General features: G+C 46.1%; 1 protein-coding gene across 3 annotated transcripts in view; it reads right to left on the reverse strand.

Moving 5' to 3' along the window:
- Positions 1-9,723: 9,723 nt before the first annotated feature.
- NSMCE2 (NSE2 (MMS21) homolog, SMC5-SMC6 complex SUMO ligase) overlaps positions 9,724-12,208 on the reverse strand; it is a 209,599-nt gene continuing 207,114 nt past the window's right edge. For all 3 annotated transcript variants that reach the window (XM_045895892.3, XM_045895893.3, XM_064587892.1), the window contains one exon: positions 9,724-10,076. In XM_045895892.3, the coding sequence (XP_045751848.1) occupies positions 9,959-10,076 (118 nt within the window). In that variant the 3' untranslated portion in view covers positions 9,724-9,958. The remainder of the gene's footprint in view (positions 10,077-12,208) is intronic.

Genomic DNA, 12,208 nt, shown 5'->3' on the forward strand with positions numbered 1-12,208 from the left:
AGCTCTGCAGAGCTGAGGTTAGCTAAAAACATGTTGCAATCCCTTGTTACTCTCCAAGTAGCCAAACCCGGGTTCTCAGCTATGACTTGCTATGTGCCCCTTTCACGCCTGTAGTTCAGCATCCACTGGGGTGAATCATGAACCATCAGCCAGCTGTCGCCTCACCTTTAGCTCCGTGAGGTGTGAAGCTTGTTTTCCTTTGCTGGCATAAAATAGTCACCTTGGACATGTGGTCAGATGCAGGACACTGCCTCAAACACAAACACAGACCCACAGGAAAAATCGATTTGTAGAATGCAAGTGCTTGCGGGGCCAGTAGCTGGCTTCTCCCTAGGAAGCTCCCATGGCTGACAAGGATGTCACCTGCCTCAGGGAAACAGTTGGGACATGCTGGTGAGCTCAGGGTTACTGACCCGGGGAGGGGGAAGAGGAATGCCTGGTTGAGCTCTGTGGGCGTGACCCAGGACGGGCAGCCCCGGAGGCTCACAAAGATTCCCTGGCTCACACTCCCCAAGTGAAACTCGGATCGTTGGTCAGCACAAACCCCCTCTTGGGCCTGTTCTTTCTGCCAGTCCATGCTGAAATCCCAACCACAGTGGGCGGGTGGGTGTGCCTTGATGATTAACAGCCAAAGCTTCCTGCTGGTGTCAGTGCCCTCTCAAGGGACTTCTTTCTTTCAGTGCTGGCAGTGTGTGGAGGGAGGTTCTTAAGAGAACCTGGTGAGTGTGGGAAGGCTTGGGGGGCTGGCCTGGACCTCTAGCAGGACTCTATGCAGGAGTTTCCCAAAAGGCCACCCAAGAGGATGGTAGGTGTTTCAAGAACATGTATTTCTTTTATTTTAGTAATTACATACTTACTTTAATATGCTTAAAATATACTTAGTGCATCTAACCTATAATCTCATGTAATTACGTAATTTCATGTATATTATTATTTAGGAGAAGGCCAAACATATTTTTTAAAGTGACTTGATTAAAGTAAAAAACTAGGCAAATAATAACACAGGCCACAAGTCGATACGGCAAAAAACTCTGATGAGGGAGTTTGAACCATTGGAGTTTGAGAAACACTGCTTTCTTGGAGAATCCAATATTCACGCCAAAAATATCAACTGAACCTAGATCCAGCAAAGAGAGATTGTTAGAGATCTCTCTCGGGAATCACACTAGTTCATTTCCATGCTTTCAATGTGTATGAACTTTTGGAAAGGGAAAGGTGCTTGAGAGGTTTTTTATTCTGGTTTGTTTTAATTGAGACTTTAGCATATCCAAGGCCCTGGGGGATTGGAGATGAAGAGATGCTGCCAAATGGGGTAATTAAAAAACAATCCATGAAGTGAAATCTGAAAAGGCGGGAAGGGAATGATAAATGGAATTGGGATGAAGTGTTTAGCGCCAGGTTTTTGACTCATCAGAATATTGTTTAAAAAGAAAAGAAAGAAAAAGATGTGCAACTCTTTGTATTTATCTATGATCTTCTGGAGCTTTTGACCTAAGAATATGGTATTTAGATAGCTGTAATTCTAGTGTATCTATATGTTGTTCTGTTTGGCTTTATGAACTCATCATTAATTCATTAACTCATACAGTCTTCACATGGAGTATGAATCAGAACCAGCTGGAAAACTGGTTAAAATGCAGACTGCTAGATCTGCCTCCCAGGATTCTGACTCAGTGGGTCTGGAGTGGAGCCTGGACATCTGCATCTTTAAAAAGATTTATTTATTTAACACAGAGAGAGAGAGCGCGCATAAGCAGGGGGAGAGGCAGAGGGAGAGGGAGAAGCAGGCTCCCCGCTGAGCAGGGAGCCCGACACGGGGCTTGATCCCAGGACCCCGAGATCATGACCTGAGCTGAAGGCAGACGCTTAACCAACCGAGCCACCCAGGTGCCCCTGGGGCATCTGCATTTTTAACAAGGTCCTCAAAGAGTCTGATAAAGCTGGTCCTGACCTCACTCAGGGAAACCTTGATGCATAGGAAATATACATGATTCAGATGTAGATTCCATCCTCAAGAGAACACTGCCAAGGGGCGCCTGCTCAGCGGGGAGTCTGCTCCTCCCTCCCCCCCACCTCCTGCTCTCTCTCTCTCACTCTGGATCACTCTCTCTCTCAAATAAATGAATAAAATCTTTTTAAAAAAATGAGAACACGGCCAGGGGAGGGAGATGACACACACACAAGAGGTCACAAGGTAGAAAGTATGTTGTGTGGTAGGAGAACAGAAAGTGCACAGGAGCGCCCACCACCATCACCCAGCCCATGGGTGCTGAAGTCCCCTCTGTTCCTAAAGGTTCCATCCTTGTGCTGTATTGTATTCCAACCAACCTTGAATTATTTACTCATAGTATTACTCCTACATCTAGCAGAAAAATCATTTCAATGATGCAGGATCTTTTTTAAAAAGATTTTATTTATTTATTTGAGACAGAGAGGGCATGTGCTTGTGCTTTTGTATGTGTGTGTAGGTTAGGCAGTGGAAGGGCAAAGGAGGAGGGAGAGGGCCAAGCAGACTCCGCACTGAGCACAGAGCCCGATGCAGGGCTCGAACCCACGACCCTGAGATCATGACCTGAGCTGAAACCAAGAATGGGATGTTTAACCAACTGCGCCACCCCAGTGCCCCTCAATGATGTAGGGTCTTATCTTTCATTCTGGTGAAGGGTATTGGGGAAAAAAAGAACAGTATTTTGTGGCATGTGAAAATTATATTAAATTAAAATTTCAGTGTCTGTAAATACAGCTTTATTGGAACACAGCCACCATCATTCATTCATTCACATATCATGCTATCGAGGCAGAGTTACAAACTTGCAACAAAGAAGGTCTGTCCTGCAAAGCTGAGCATATTCAGTGGCTGCCCCTTCCCATGAAAATTTGCCTACCCTCGCTTTTGAAACTTGCTTTTAAGTATTGTTACGCAGAATGAGAGCATCCTTTAGTCCAGGGCTAACTTTGCCTCGCTCTGGCTGGGGGGATAAGGAACATTCTAGGGCCTGTGTGAGTTTAGATTTTTGTTCCCTCTGATCTGGGAGGTTCTTGCCTGGCCTGAGGTAGTTTCCTCACTGGCTGGAGCTGGTGATGACTCAGCTGAGGCATCCAGGGAGACCCTCTGCACATCTCCAGAGCTCCCTCTCTGGGCCGCTGTCTCCCCCCAGTCCTCTGCTCTGCAATTTCTACCTCCCTGAATCTTCAGCTCTGTTGCCTACCAGGCTCCCTCTAGGACCCCCCGCCCCCCCCCCACACTCTGAGGGCACCTGGGAACTCCCCAGGTGCTAAACAAGGGCAAGGGCCAATATCCTGTTGTCTAATGTCTGAAAACCACCTTTCATATATGTTGTCCAGATTTTTAGCTGTTAAAGGTGAGAGGGCAAATCCCATTTCTGTTAGGCCATCATTGCCAGAAGGGAACGAAGTACTAGATTTTAAAAGAGGTGAGTATAAATTTATCTTTACAGCAACAGGATTGCAACACGAAAATATTTATCATTTTTACGGATGACAAAGTTGCAGGTATTGCTAATTCGACTGTAGTCTGTTGCCTACCTTTTTAAAAATTTTTTTAAAGATTTTTATTTATTTATTTGACAGAGAGACACAGCGAGAGAGGGAACACAAGCAGGGGGAGTGGGAGAGGGAGAAGCAGGCTTCCCGCTGAGCAGAGAGCCCGACGCGGGGCTCGATCCCACGACCCTGGGATCACGACCTGAGCCAAAGGCAGACGCCCAACTACTGAGCCACCCAGGCGCCCCTGTTGCCTACATTTATAATTGTAGGAAATGCTAAATTCCAATTAGAGATTAGTAAAAGTAAAGATGTAATTTTTTTTTTTTAAAGATTTTATTTATTTATTTGAGAGAGAGAGAATGAGAGAGAGCACATGAGAGGGGGGAGGGTCAGAGGGAGAAGCAGACCCCCCGCCGAGCAGGGAGCCCGATGTGGGACTCGATCCCGGGACTCCAGGATCATGACCTGAGCCGAAGGCAGTCGCTTAACCAACTGAGCCACCCAGGCGCCCGTAAAGATGTAATTTTTATTTCCCCCATACGAATTCATAAACCTTCTGAATTTTAACCATAGTCCCCTGGGGGCCCATGGTTTCCCAGAGGAGAGCCTGGCGCTTAGACACTAATAGTAATTTTTCTTCCGAGTATCGAAGATCCTCTAATTGGCCCTCCTGTGGCCCTTACTGCCAATTGCCTTGTAGCATCTTCCTCACAGAGTTCCCATGTTTTGTACAAAACAGAAGGTTCAGGTTTTTTTCTCTGTGCCAAAAACGTTCCAATTCCTTTCAGCATAGCATCCATGTTTCATTATTCTTAGCCTTGTTGTTGCTGTTCTCTGGGCTAATCAGAGTCGCCACATTCTTCGTGAACCGTGGTGACCATAAGTAGCCTAGAAGCTCAGCTCCCGGCCCCGTGGAGCCTGATGGCCGAGTTCCCTGGACTGTGAATGACAACTTTCCTGAATATTCCAGCAGCATGCTGACTCCCTTCTTAACAGCACTCCACTTCTGGTTTGTATTCTGTTTATGATGAAGGGTGGTCCTTGGGTTGCTTCTTTTCATAATTGTATCTTGCTTTTTCTTTTTGTTTTAAGGCCAATTCTGTATTTGTTCATTAAAAAAAGTCCCCACTAAATGTTCCTTTCTGTGGTCATAAATGTTTATGACATTGTTATATTGGGTCGTTCTGCCGTCTGCTGAATGAATGATTACAAGGTCGTCTTTAGGGACTGAATGTCTTCCTTCCCAACAGCAGGATGAACAGAGAAAAGAAATGGCCAGAATTTTCACCCCATTATACTTAACAACAACAACAAAGAGTAGTTAATTAGAACTATTGGTTACTATTAGGGATCACTGCCTATAAAATGCATATACAATTGGGACATAAAGAAATAGAAATAAGTAAAATTAAGTTCGTTAGAGCTATTGGTCATTATTTAATCTTATCCTCTCATGAACCCTGAACGGTTCTTTATTTTTAAAATTGTTTCATGTAGGCTCCACACCCGCTGTGGGGCTTGAACTCACCACCCTGATATCAAGGTTGCACTACTAACCGAGCCCGCCAGGCGCCCCTTAACACTTCTTTAGTAACTGCTACTTCTAATCCTGTGATTAGGGATTGAGGCTTGAATAGAATTCTTATTTCACTCTAATCTTTAAGATTAAGCATCAAAAACACTTCTGAGAATATTGATAGAGGTTTGATCACCGGTTGAATTTAGGGCTCTATCTGACCGTGACCATGACCATGAAGAAAGGCTCTCTCCTCCCTGTTGTGTAAAGCAATCCTCACTCAGCTCGTTTGTATCATTTATACACCATAAGATTCGCCTGTTTGAAGTGTTGAATTCAGGGACTTCTAGTAAATCCAGAGTTGTGCAATCTGGTTTTCGAACACGTACTTCACTCCAGAGCGATTCCCTTGTGCAAGTTACTCCCCGTTTCCACCCCCACTGGCCCCAGGCCACCACTAATCGACGTTCTGTCCCTATGGATTTGTTTCTTCTGGACATCTCATGTAATGAAGTTAATTCAGACACTCTATGCTCTTTGTGACAGGCTTCTTTCACTTGGCATAATGTTCAGCCATGTCATGGTGCGAGTTCGTAAGTACCTCATTCCTTCTGACCCCCAGGTAATAGCCCACTGTACGGAGTCCCAGTTTTGTTCATCCACTCCCCAGCTGGACATTTGGATGGCTTCCACATTTTTGCTCTTAAAAGTCTTGCTACTTCATACACAAGTCTTTGTGGAAACATGTTTTGACTTCTCTTGGGTAGATACCTAGGAGTAGATTTGCTGGGTTGTGCAGTAACTTCTATATTTAACCCCTTTCTCAAAAGCCAAACTTTTCAAAGTGGCCGCACCAGTTGGCCTTTCCCTAAGCATGGTGTGAGGGGTCCTGTTCTGCTGGTTTAACTGACTTCTCGTCAGAGGTTAGTCCTTTCCCCCGAGTCCGACACAAGCTGGTAGGCAGATCTCCCAAACGTCACGAGTTTCCAATAAAACCCTCGTGATTCACTCCCTATTCTCCCAATCAGGTTCCGCAGACTTCTTGTTTTGAATCTTGTTACCTGATTTCCTAAAACACAGTTTGGGGTTACTCAAGAATTTTCCTGTATTCCCTTTCTCTGTGCCACTCTCCCCTACATGTGGCACTCACATAACTTTTTGTGGAATTTGTTTTTCAAGTATCTGTCAGCCCCAACTAGACAGTAAGCCTTCCGGAGGGGCGATTTTTGTATCCAAAGAGACTAACACAAACCATGGCAAAAAGTGGGCCTTAGAAAGTATTTGTTGGATGACTAGTTGACGAGGCAACGTATACATTTGGTTCAAATTTATACTGATTTCGCTGTCAGCCTGTTTTCCTTCAAAAGGGCTGACACTTCCCTCAGGACCGATTCATTGAACACAAGACACAGAATTGTAGAGTTTGCGGAAACCTTGGGGACAAGTCCAAATCTTTTAGTTCACCCGAAAACTCTAAGGCCTGGTGGGATGGAGTGACTCTCAGCCAAGGTGGCCGCTAGGAGCCAGCCAGGAAAATTCCCCTGCCATTGAAAGAAGAGGAGGGCCGGAGCGCTGGGGAGCCCAGGGGCTACCCCGTCACGGGAGTGGGGCTGCTCTGTGGCAGAATCCTGAGTGCCAGGCCTGAACGTCTTTCCTTAGAACAGGAACGTTTTTGGGTAGGATGTAAGATGACCCCATGGGTCTTCTAGTAGGTTAGTAATAGGGCAAGGGGGAAGATGAGCGGTCAGAGAACAGTCTACGTGTGAAGCAAGGAGGGAAGGCTTGGACTGGGCGGGGTGTTTGCAGAGGGAACTAGGGAAGGGAGGACAGAAGTCTGCAAGCCAGGGAAATGGTGGTCTCAGTGATGGCAATAAAGACGGGATAGAAGTGCAGCTTTGATGGTTTATGTGCCCTCTGCGGCCCCGGGGCCAAGAGCCTAGTGGGTCAGAGGGCTGCCTCTGCACTCACCATTCTGTTCCAATACGGGCTCTACCCCGTACAGGCGAGTGACCTTGGACAAAGGACTCCATGACTCTGAGCCTTGGTTTTCCCATCTGTAAAATGGGGGTGGTTAACAACGGCCTCCTAGGCTTGCAGGGAGGATTAACTTAGGTGATACATTTGAGGCACTTAGGCCGAAGCCTACTGTGTAGCCAGAGATCAGCTCACAGTGGCCTTGGAACCGGCCCGTCCTGTGATTTATTTCTGTCCTCACACAAAACTTCAGTCCGGGAGTCTTCAGGGGAAAGGAGCACTCCCTGCAGGAGCCGCTCGAAGCTGGACGCTCCATGTTTGAAGCTCTGTATAAGGCGACAGATAAATTCTCTTATCTTTTGGAGTCTGTGGGAGTGTTTTAAACTTAATTGGAAGTTCTTGAAAGGAACTGGCATTAAAAACAAAAAAAATGCCATGGGGGTACAATTGTCCAAGTCTTAAATCAGTCATATCTGGAAAGAAAAATTGAGTTCGCTATAGTCTGGTAGGGCTTTCAAATGTCCCTCCCGGGGCCTTGTGTAATCTCAGGAGTCCGGGGCTGCCCTGGGCACAAGGGCATGGAAACGCCTCTTGGACTAGAGCTGCCCCCCTTTCAACACGCAATACAACTTCATTTGAAGAAAAGGCTTCACTTTTTGGGAAAACTCGTGTAACAGAAATTTAACAAATATGCCAGACTGATAATGACAACCAAATGGCAAATTTTCAAAGAAATTCTATATAAAACCTCCAAGGCTTTAATTGGCTAGACAAATTCATGAAACATAGCTTCTGAAGACTAAACGAAGGAAAAAACTTCACAGGATACAAACACTGTACCTTTGCTCCAGTGGAATGGTGTCATTTTGCGCTTTTCTGATTGATATTAGTGTCCACACCAAGAGTGGGGGAAAACACAAATCAAATCTTGGGTAAGTATTTCATGCTTGCCGCTATCTGTTTAGGAAACAAAGTATTTCACAAAAGAACCACATTCCATTAAAAGTATGTTTGTTCTGGCTGAAACATAATCATTTCCTCAGGAAGTCTGATTCAGATGAAGCATCTTAAGAAATTCAAATTGACTTTGCTTGTAGACAACTGAATGTCACCCTCATTTCTGAATTCCACGAAATGTTTTCAAAATTAACTCTGCCATTTTAGACTATGCTTTTTTTTTTTTTTAAGATTTATTTATTTATTTGAGAGAGAGGCGGGGAGAGGGCAGTGGGAAGGGGCAGAGGGAGAGGGAGAAGCAGACTCCCTGCTTGGCAGGGAGCCTGACACAGGGCTCCATCCCACAACCCTGAGAGATCATGACCTGAGCTGAGATCGAGAGTCGGGTGCTTAACCGACTGAGCCACCCAGGTGCCCCTAGACTATGCTTTTAAATATCAAATATGTATTATTTCATGGCCTTCACTCCCTAGTAAATGTCAGCTCCAGTTATTTCCTACATTTTAATGAACTTTTGTTTATTTACAGAAGCTTCACTTTTTAAATGTGAACTTTTGAGTATATTTCTAGATCTAAATAAACCAATAGGGAGGAGGAGAGTATAGGTTTAAGAATTCAGACTCTGGGACCAGGCTACCTGAGGTCCTGTCCCAGCTCAGCCATTTATGAGCTCTGTGACTTTCCACAGGTTACTTCACCTCTCTGTGCCTCATTTTACTTATCTGCAAAGTGAGAATAATAATTGTGCCTTTCGGGCACCTGGGTGGCTCAGTCGGTTAAGCATCTGCCTTCGGCTCAGGTCATGATCCCAGGGTCCTGGGATCGAGTTCTGCGTCAGGCTCCCTGCTCAGCGGAGAGCCTGCTTCTCCCTCTGCCCCTCACCCTGCTTGTGCTCTCTCTCAAATAAATAAATAAAATCTAAAAAAAAAAAAAAAAGTACCTTTCTCAGCAGACAGTGAAGATCACAGGAGTGAACATATATATGTAAAGCACTGGGACTAGCACCTGGTACACAGTAAGTGCTCAATAAATATTAGCCCCTGTTAGCTATTGTTAGCTATTCTTGGTTTCCTAGTGTAGGCAGGGTATGCTTTGTCTGGTTTAATTGAATATTCTAGTTGATAAAAGGTTGCTATGGAGATTATTTAATAGATGAGCACTCTTGACACAGAATATAATCAAAGATGTTCAACGTAAAGACCTGGCTGGTCCTAAGTCCACAGACGTTTGGGGCTGAAGGGACATGAGAGAACATCTTGCTCGACATCTTTATGTCACGGTTGAAGACCCCAGGGCCCAAGAGCCTGAAGCCACTTGCAGAGAGCCACCGAGCAAGGCGGAGATAGTCAGGATGTGGTTGTTTCTAAAGATACTTCAGGCTCTCGGAGGGCCGTAGCAAAATTTCCATTAGGGGCACCCAGTATCATTGCACTGATAAGCCTGTTCACCGGGGCATTCTCTGCCGGTCAGTCAGGATGACAAACAGAAGCATTTACCCATTGGGAACTGTCGATACACAAAGTAAATACAGGTCAGTAAGCTGGCTCTGCTTTATAACCTCATGCTCTCGTTTATGATGCTGCTAGACAATGCTTGCCATGGGGGTCTTTCTCCATGTTTCCCTGTTAAATATCCTTCGAAAGACATTGTTTGGTTACAACCACAAGAAAAAACAGCCTGAAATATTAGAAGTAGGAGGGCCTGGCACCACCACGCCTGCACCCCTGGAACAATTTATACCTTGGGAGGTACACAGACAGGACACGCTGCAGATAATCAAAGTTTTATTTAAAATTATAGAACACTCAAAAATAAACAATATCATATGCTTGGATTTTTGTTGTGACATAGAAAAAGGCTTCCAATTACACTTAAAACCTTCAAGTTTTACCCCAACAAAGTACGCTATGCAGCCAGTCGAGGTGCTCTGAGAAACACTGCTGTCTCCAGGGGGCTGGGGTAGGAGGTAGGCTGCGGACATCCCTGCAGGGAGGTGTGCTTTTCCTACTCGGGTGGACGATTTTTCTTCTTGTTGTGGCTCTCAATGGCCCTTCTGAGTGCTTCATCCTGGATGAGATCAGACATTCTCACATCCGTGTGGCTACAGCCAATTTTGGGGCAACTGTCAAGTAGAAGAAAATCACGTAAGTTGGATGCCTTCGGCCTAAACTCTTCTCACATACAAGTATTTACATGAAGACATTTTAGCCACAAGGAGAATGTTCTAGAAATCGGGACCGATGTGCCCTGACTCATTTATTCACTGAGGGCCTACCTGAGCCTGTCCCTGCCCAGGGTCGAGAGCACAGGCAGGGGTCAAACAGGGCCCACTTCGCCTTCCAGTGAGGGACAGAGATCATCACTAAGTCACCAGAGAGTGTGCCATGAGTTCACTCGCATTAAGTGCTCTGAAGACAAAGAAGCAGGGTCAAGGGACAGAGTGTGGGGTGAGACTTCTCTAGCTGGAGTCAGGGCAAGCCTTACTGAGATCTTATCTAGAACAAGTGCTGCGTGTGGCCCTGGCAGAGGCAGGAGCCGAGAAGGCAGAAGCTTGGTGGCCTGGAGTAAAAGAGCAAGGTCAGTGTGGCTGAGATGCCCGGGGAGAGACGGAGGGCATTTGGAGAGGGTCAGGTGGGCTTTGGATTTTATTTTATTATTAAAATTTTTTTTAAAGTTTATTTATTTAAGTAGTCTCCACACACCCGATGTGGGGCTCGAACTCACGACCAGGAGTCGCACACTCCTCCGATGGAACCAGCCAGGCACCCCTGGATTATATTTTAAATATGAAGAGAACACCCTGGAGGGTTTGAGATAGGGGAGGGATGCAATTTGGTTTATGTTTAGGAACCCCGGCTCTGGCTGCTGAATGCAGAAGAGTAGGAGAGCCCCGCCACGGTGCGGGGCAGGGGGCTGCATGGCCGGGGCTGCAGGCGGTGGTCGGCTTCAGGGTGGAAACAGAACCTCTAGGACTTGCTGTGGGGTCAGAGGCACAGTGTAAGGGAAGAGAAGGGCTGAGCTTCATCAGGGTTGGCCCCCAGCCGATGGGCTCATTGGGGGTACCCTTTATCTCTACGGGGAGCAAGAGGGATGGAGTCAGGAGTCCCAGGTGGTCTATGTTCCCTCCGAAATGCCCACCCGTCCTCCCGGTGGAGAGACTGCGTGGGCTGGCAGAGACTCAGGGGAAAACTGTGGCTGAAGAAATCAGTGTGTGAGTCACCCATGGAAGGGGGGGAGGTACTTAAAGCCGCTGCTCTGTTTAGATGTGGCCCCCTCTGAAGGCAGCAGGCCGGAGGAAGTCACCTGATTTCCTCTCAGCATGAAGCAGACTTGGGTAGGGTAGAGTGCCCAGTGTCTGGAGTTAAGGTGACCTGGTTCTGAATATGGCCAACACCTACTTGCTCCTTATGAGACCACAGGCAACAAATGTTCCCTTCCTGAGCCTCTATGCCCTCAGATTTGAAGTGGCGGCAGAATTCCTATTTCCCAGGGCTACAGGCAACACGGTGCTCAATATTACCCCGCGTCCCCTTCACTATCTCCTAAGACTAGCATCTCTGACCATCGTTCTTCCGATACATTTTAAAGTGGCTGATCTCTCTGTATTGTGCATATATCCAATGCATACATGCACGCATTTGTGCACGCATTTGACCAGCTCTGTGCTGGGTTCTAAGCACCCAACTGTGCAATACAAATTTAGACTCCTGCCCACACAGAGCTCTGGCCCAGTGATCTGAGACAACTCTCCGAAAAGCACAGGTATTAAGACAAAAAATAACAGCTATAAGACAAGATCAAAAGTAATAAATACAAGACAAAAGATAGAAACCAGAAGCGGAAGAAAGCTGATCATGGGAACTCTGATTTGTCCAGTGGTAGGAAGCCCAACTGTTCAACATGAAGGAGAACCATCTTCTTGGCTGTTCTCTCTGGACCAAGGCATCTTTATATAAGAAAGGCATTAATCAATGTAATAGATAATATGCATGCTAACAATATTTATTTTTAAAATCATGAAATGTGCCCCATAGGGCAGGGACGTGTATTAAAATGTGACTGTAAAAAGGCCCTCATGGGAAAGAGGATCAGGTGGTCTGCCCAACTATGCATCCTTCTGCCCATCTGGCTCTGTGTTGGCGTAAGGTCTGGAGGCGCTTGAGACAGGTCCTACACTGGTTTCTCAAAGTGAATTGTTTCTTTAACTGTGAAAGTAAATAGCTGTGATTATGAGAAGGATACGGACACTTTCAA

This window comes from Mirounga angustirostris, unplaced genomic scaffold (assembly GCF_029215605.1).
Source record: "Mirounga angustirostris isolate CCGP_5_RB_7025 unplaced genomic scaffold, mMirAng1.0.hap1 SCAF_4, whole genome shotgun sequence".
Taxonomy (NCBI): Eukaryota; Metazoa; Chordata; class Mammalia; order Carnivora; family Phocidae; genus Mirounga; species Mirounga angustirostris.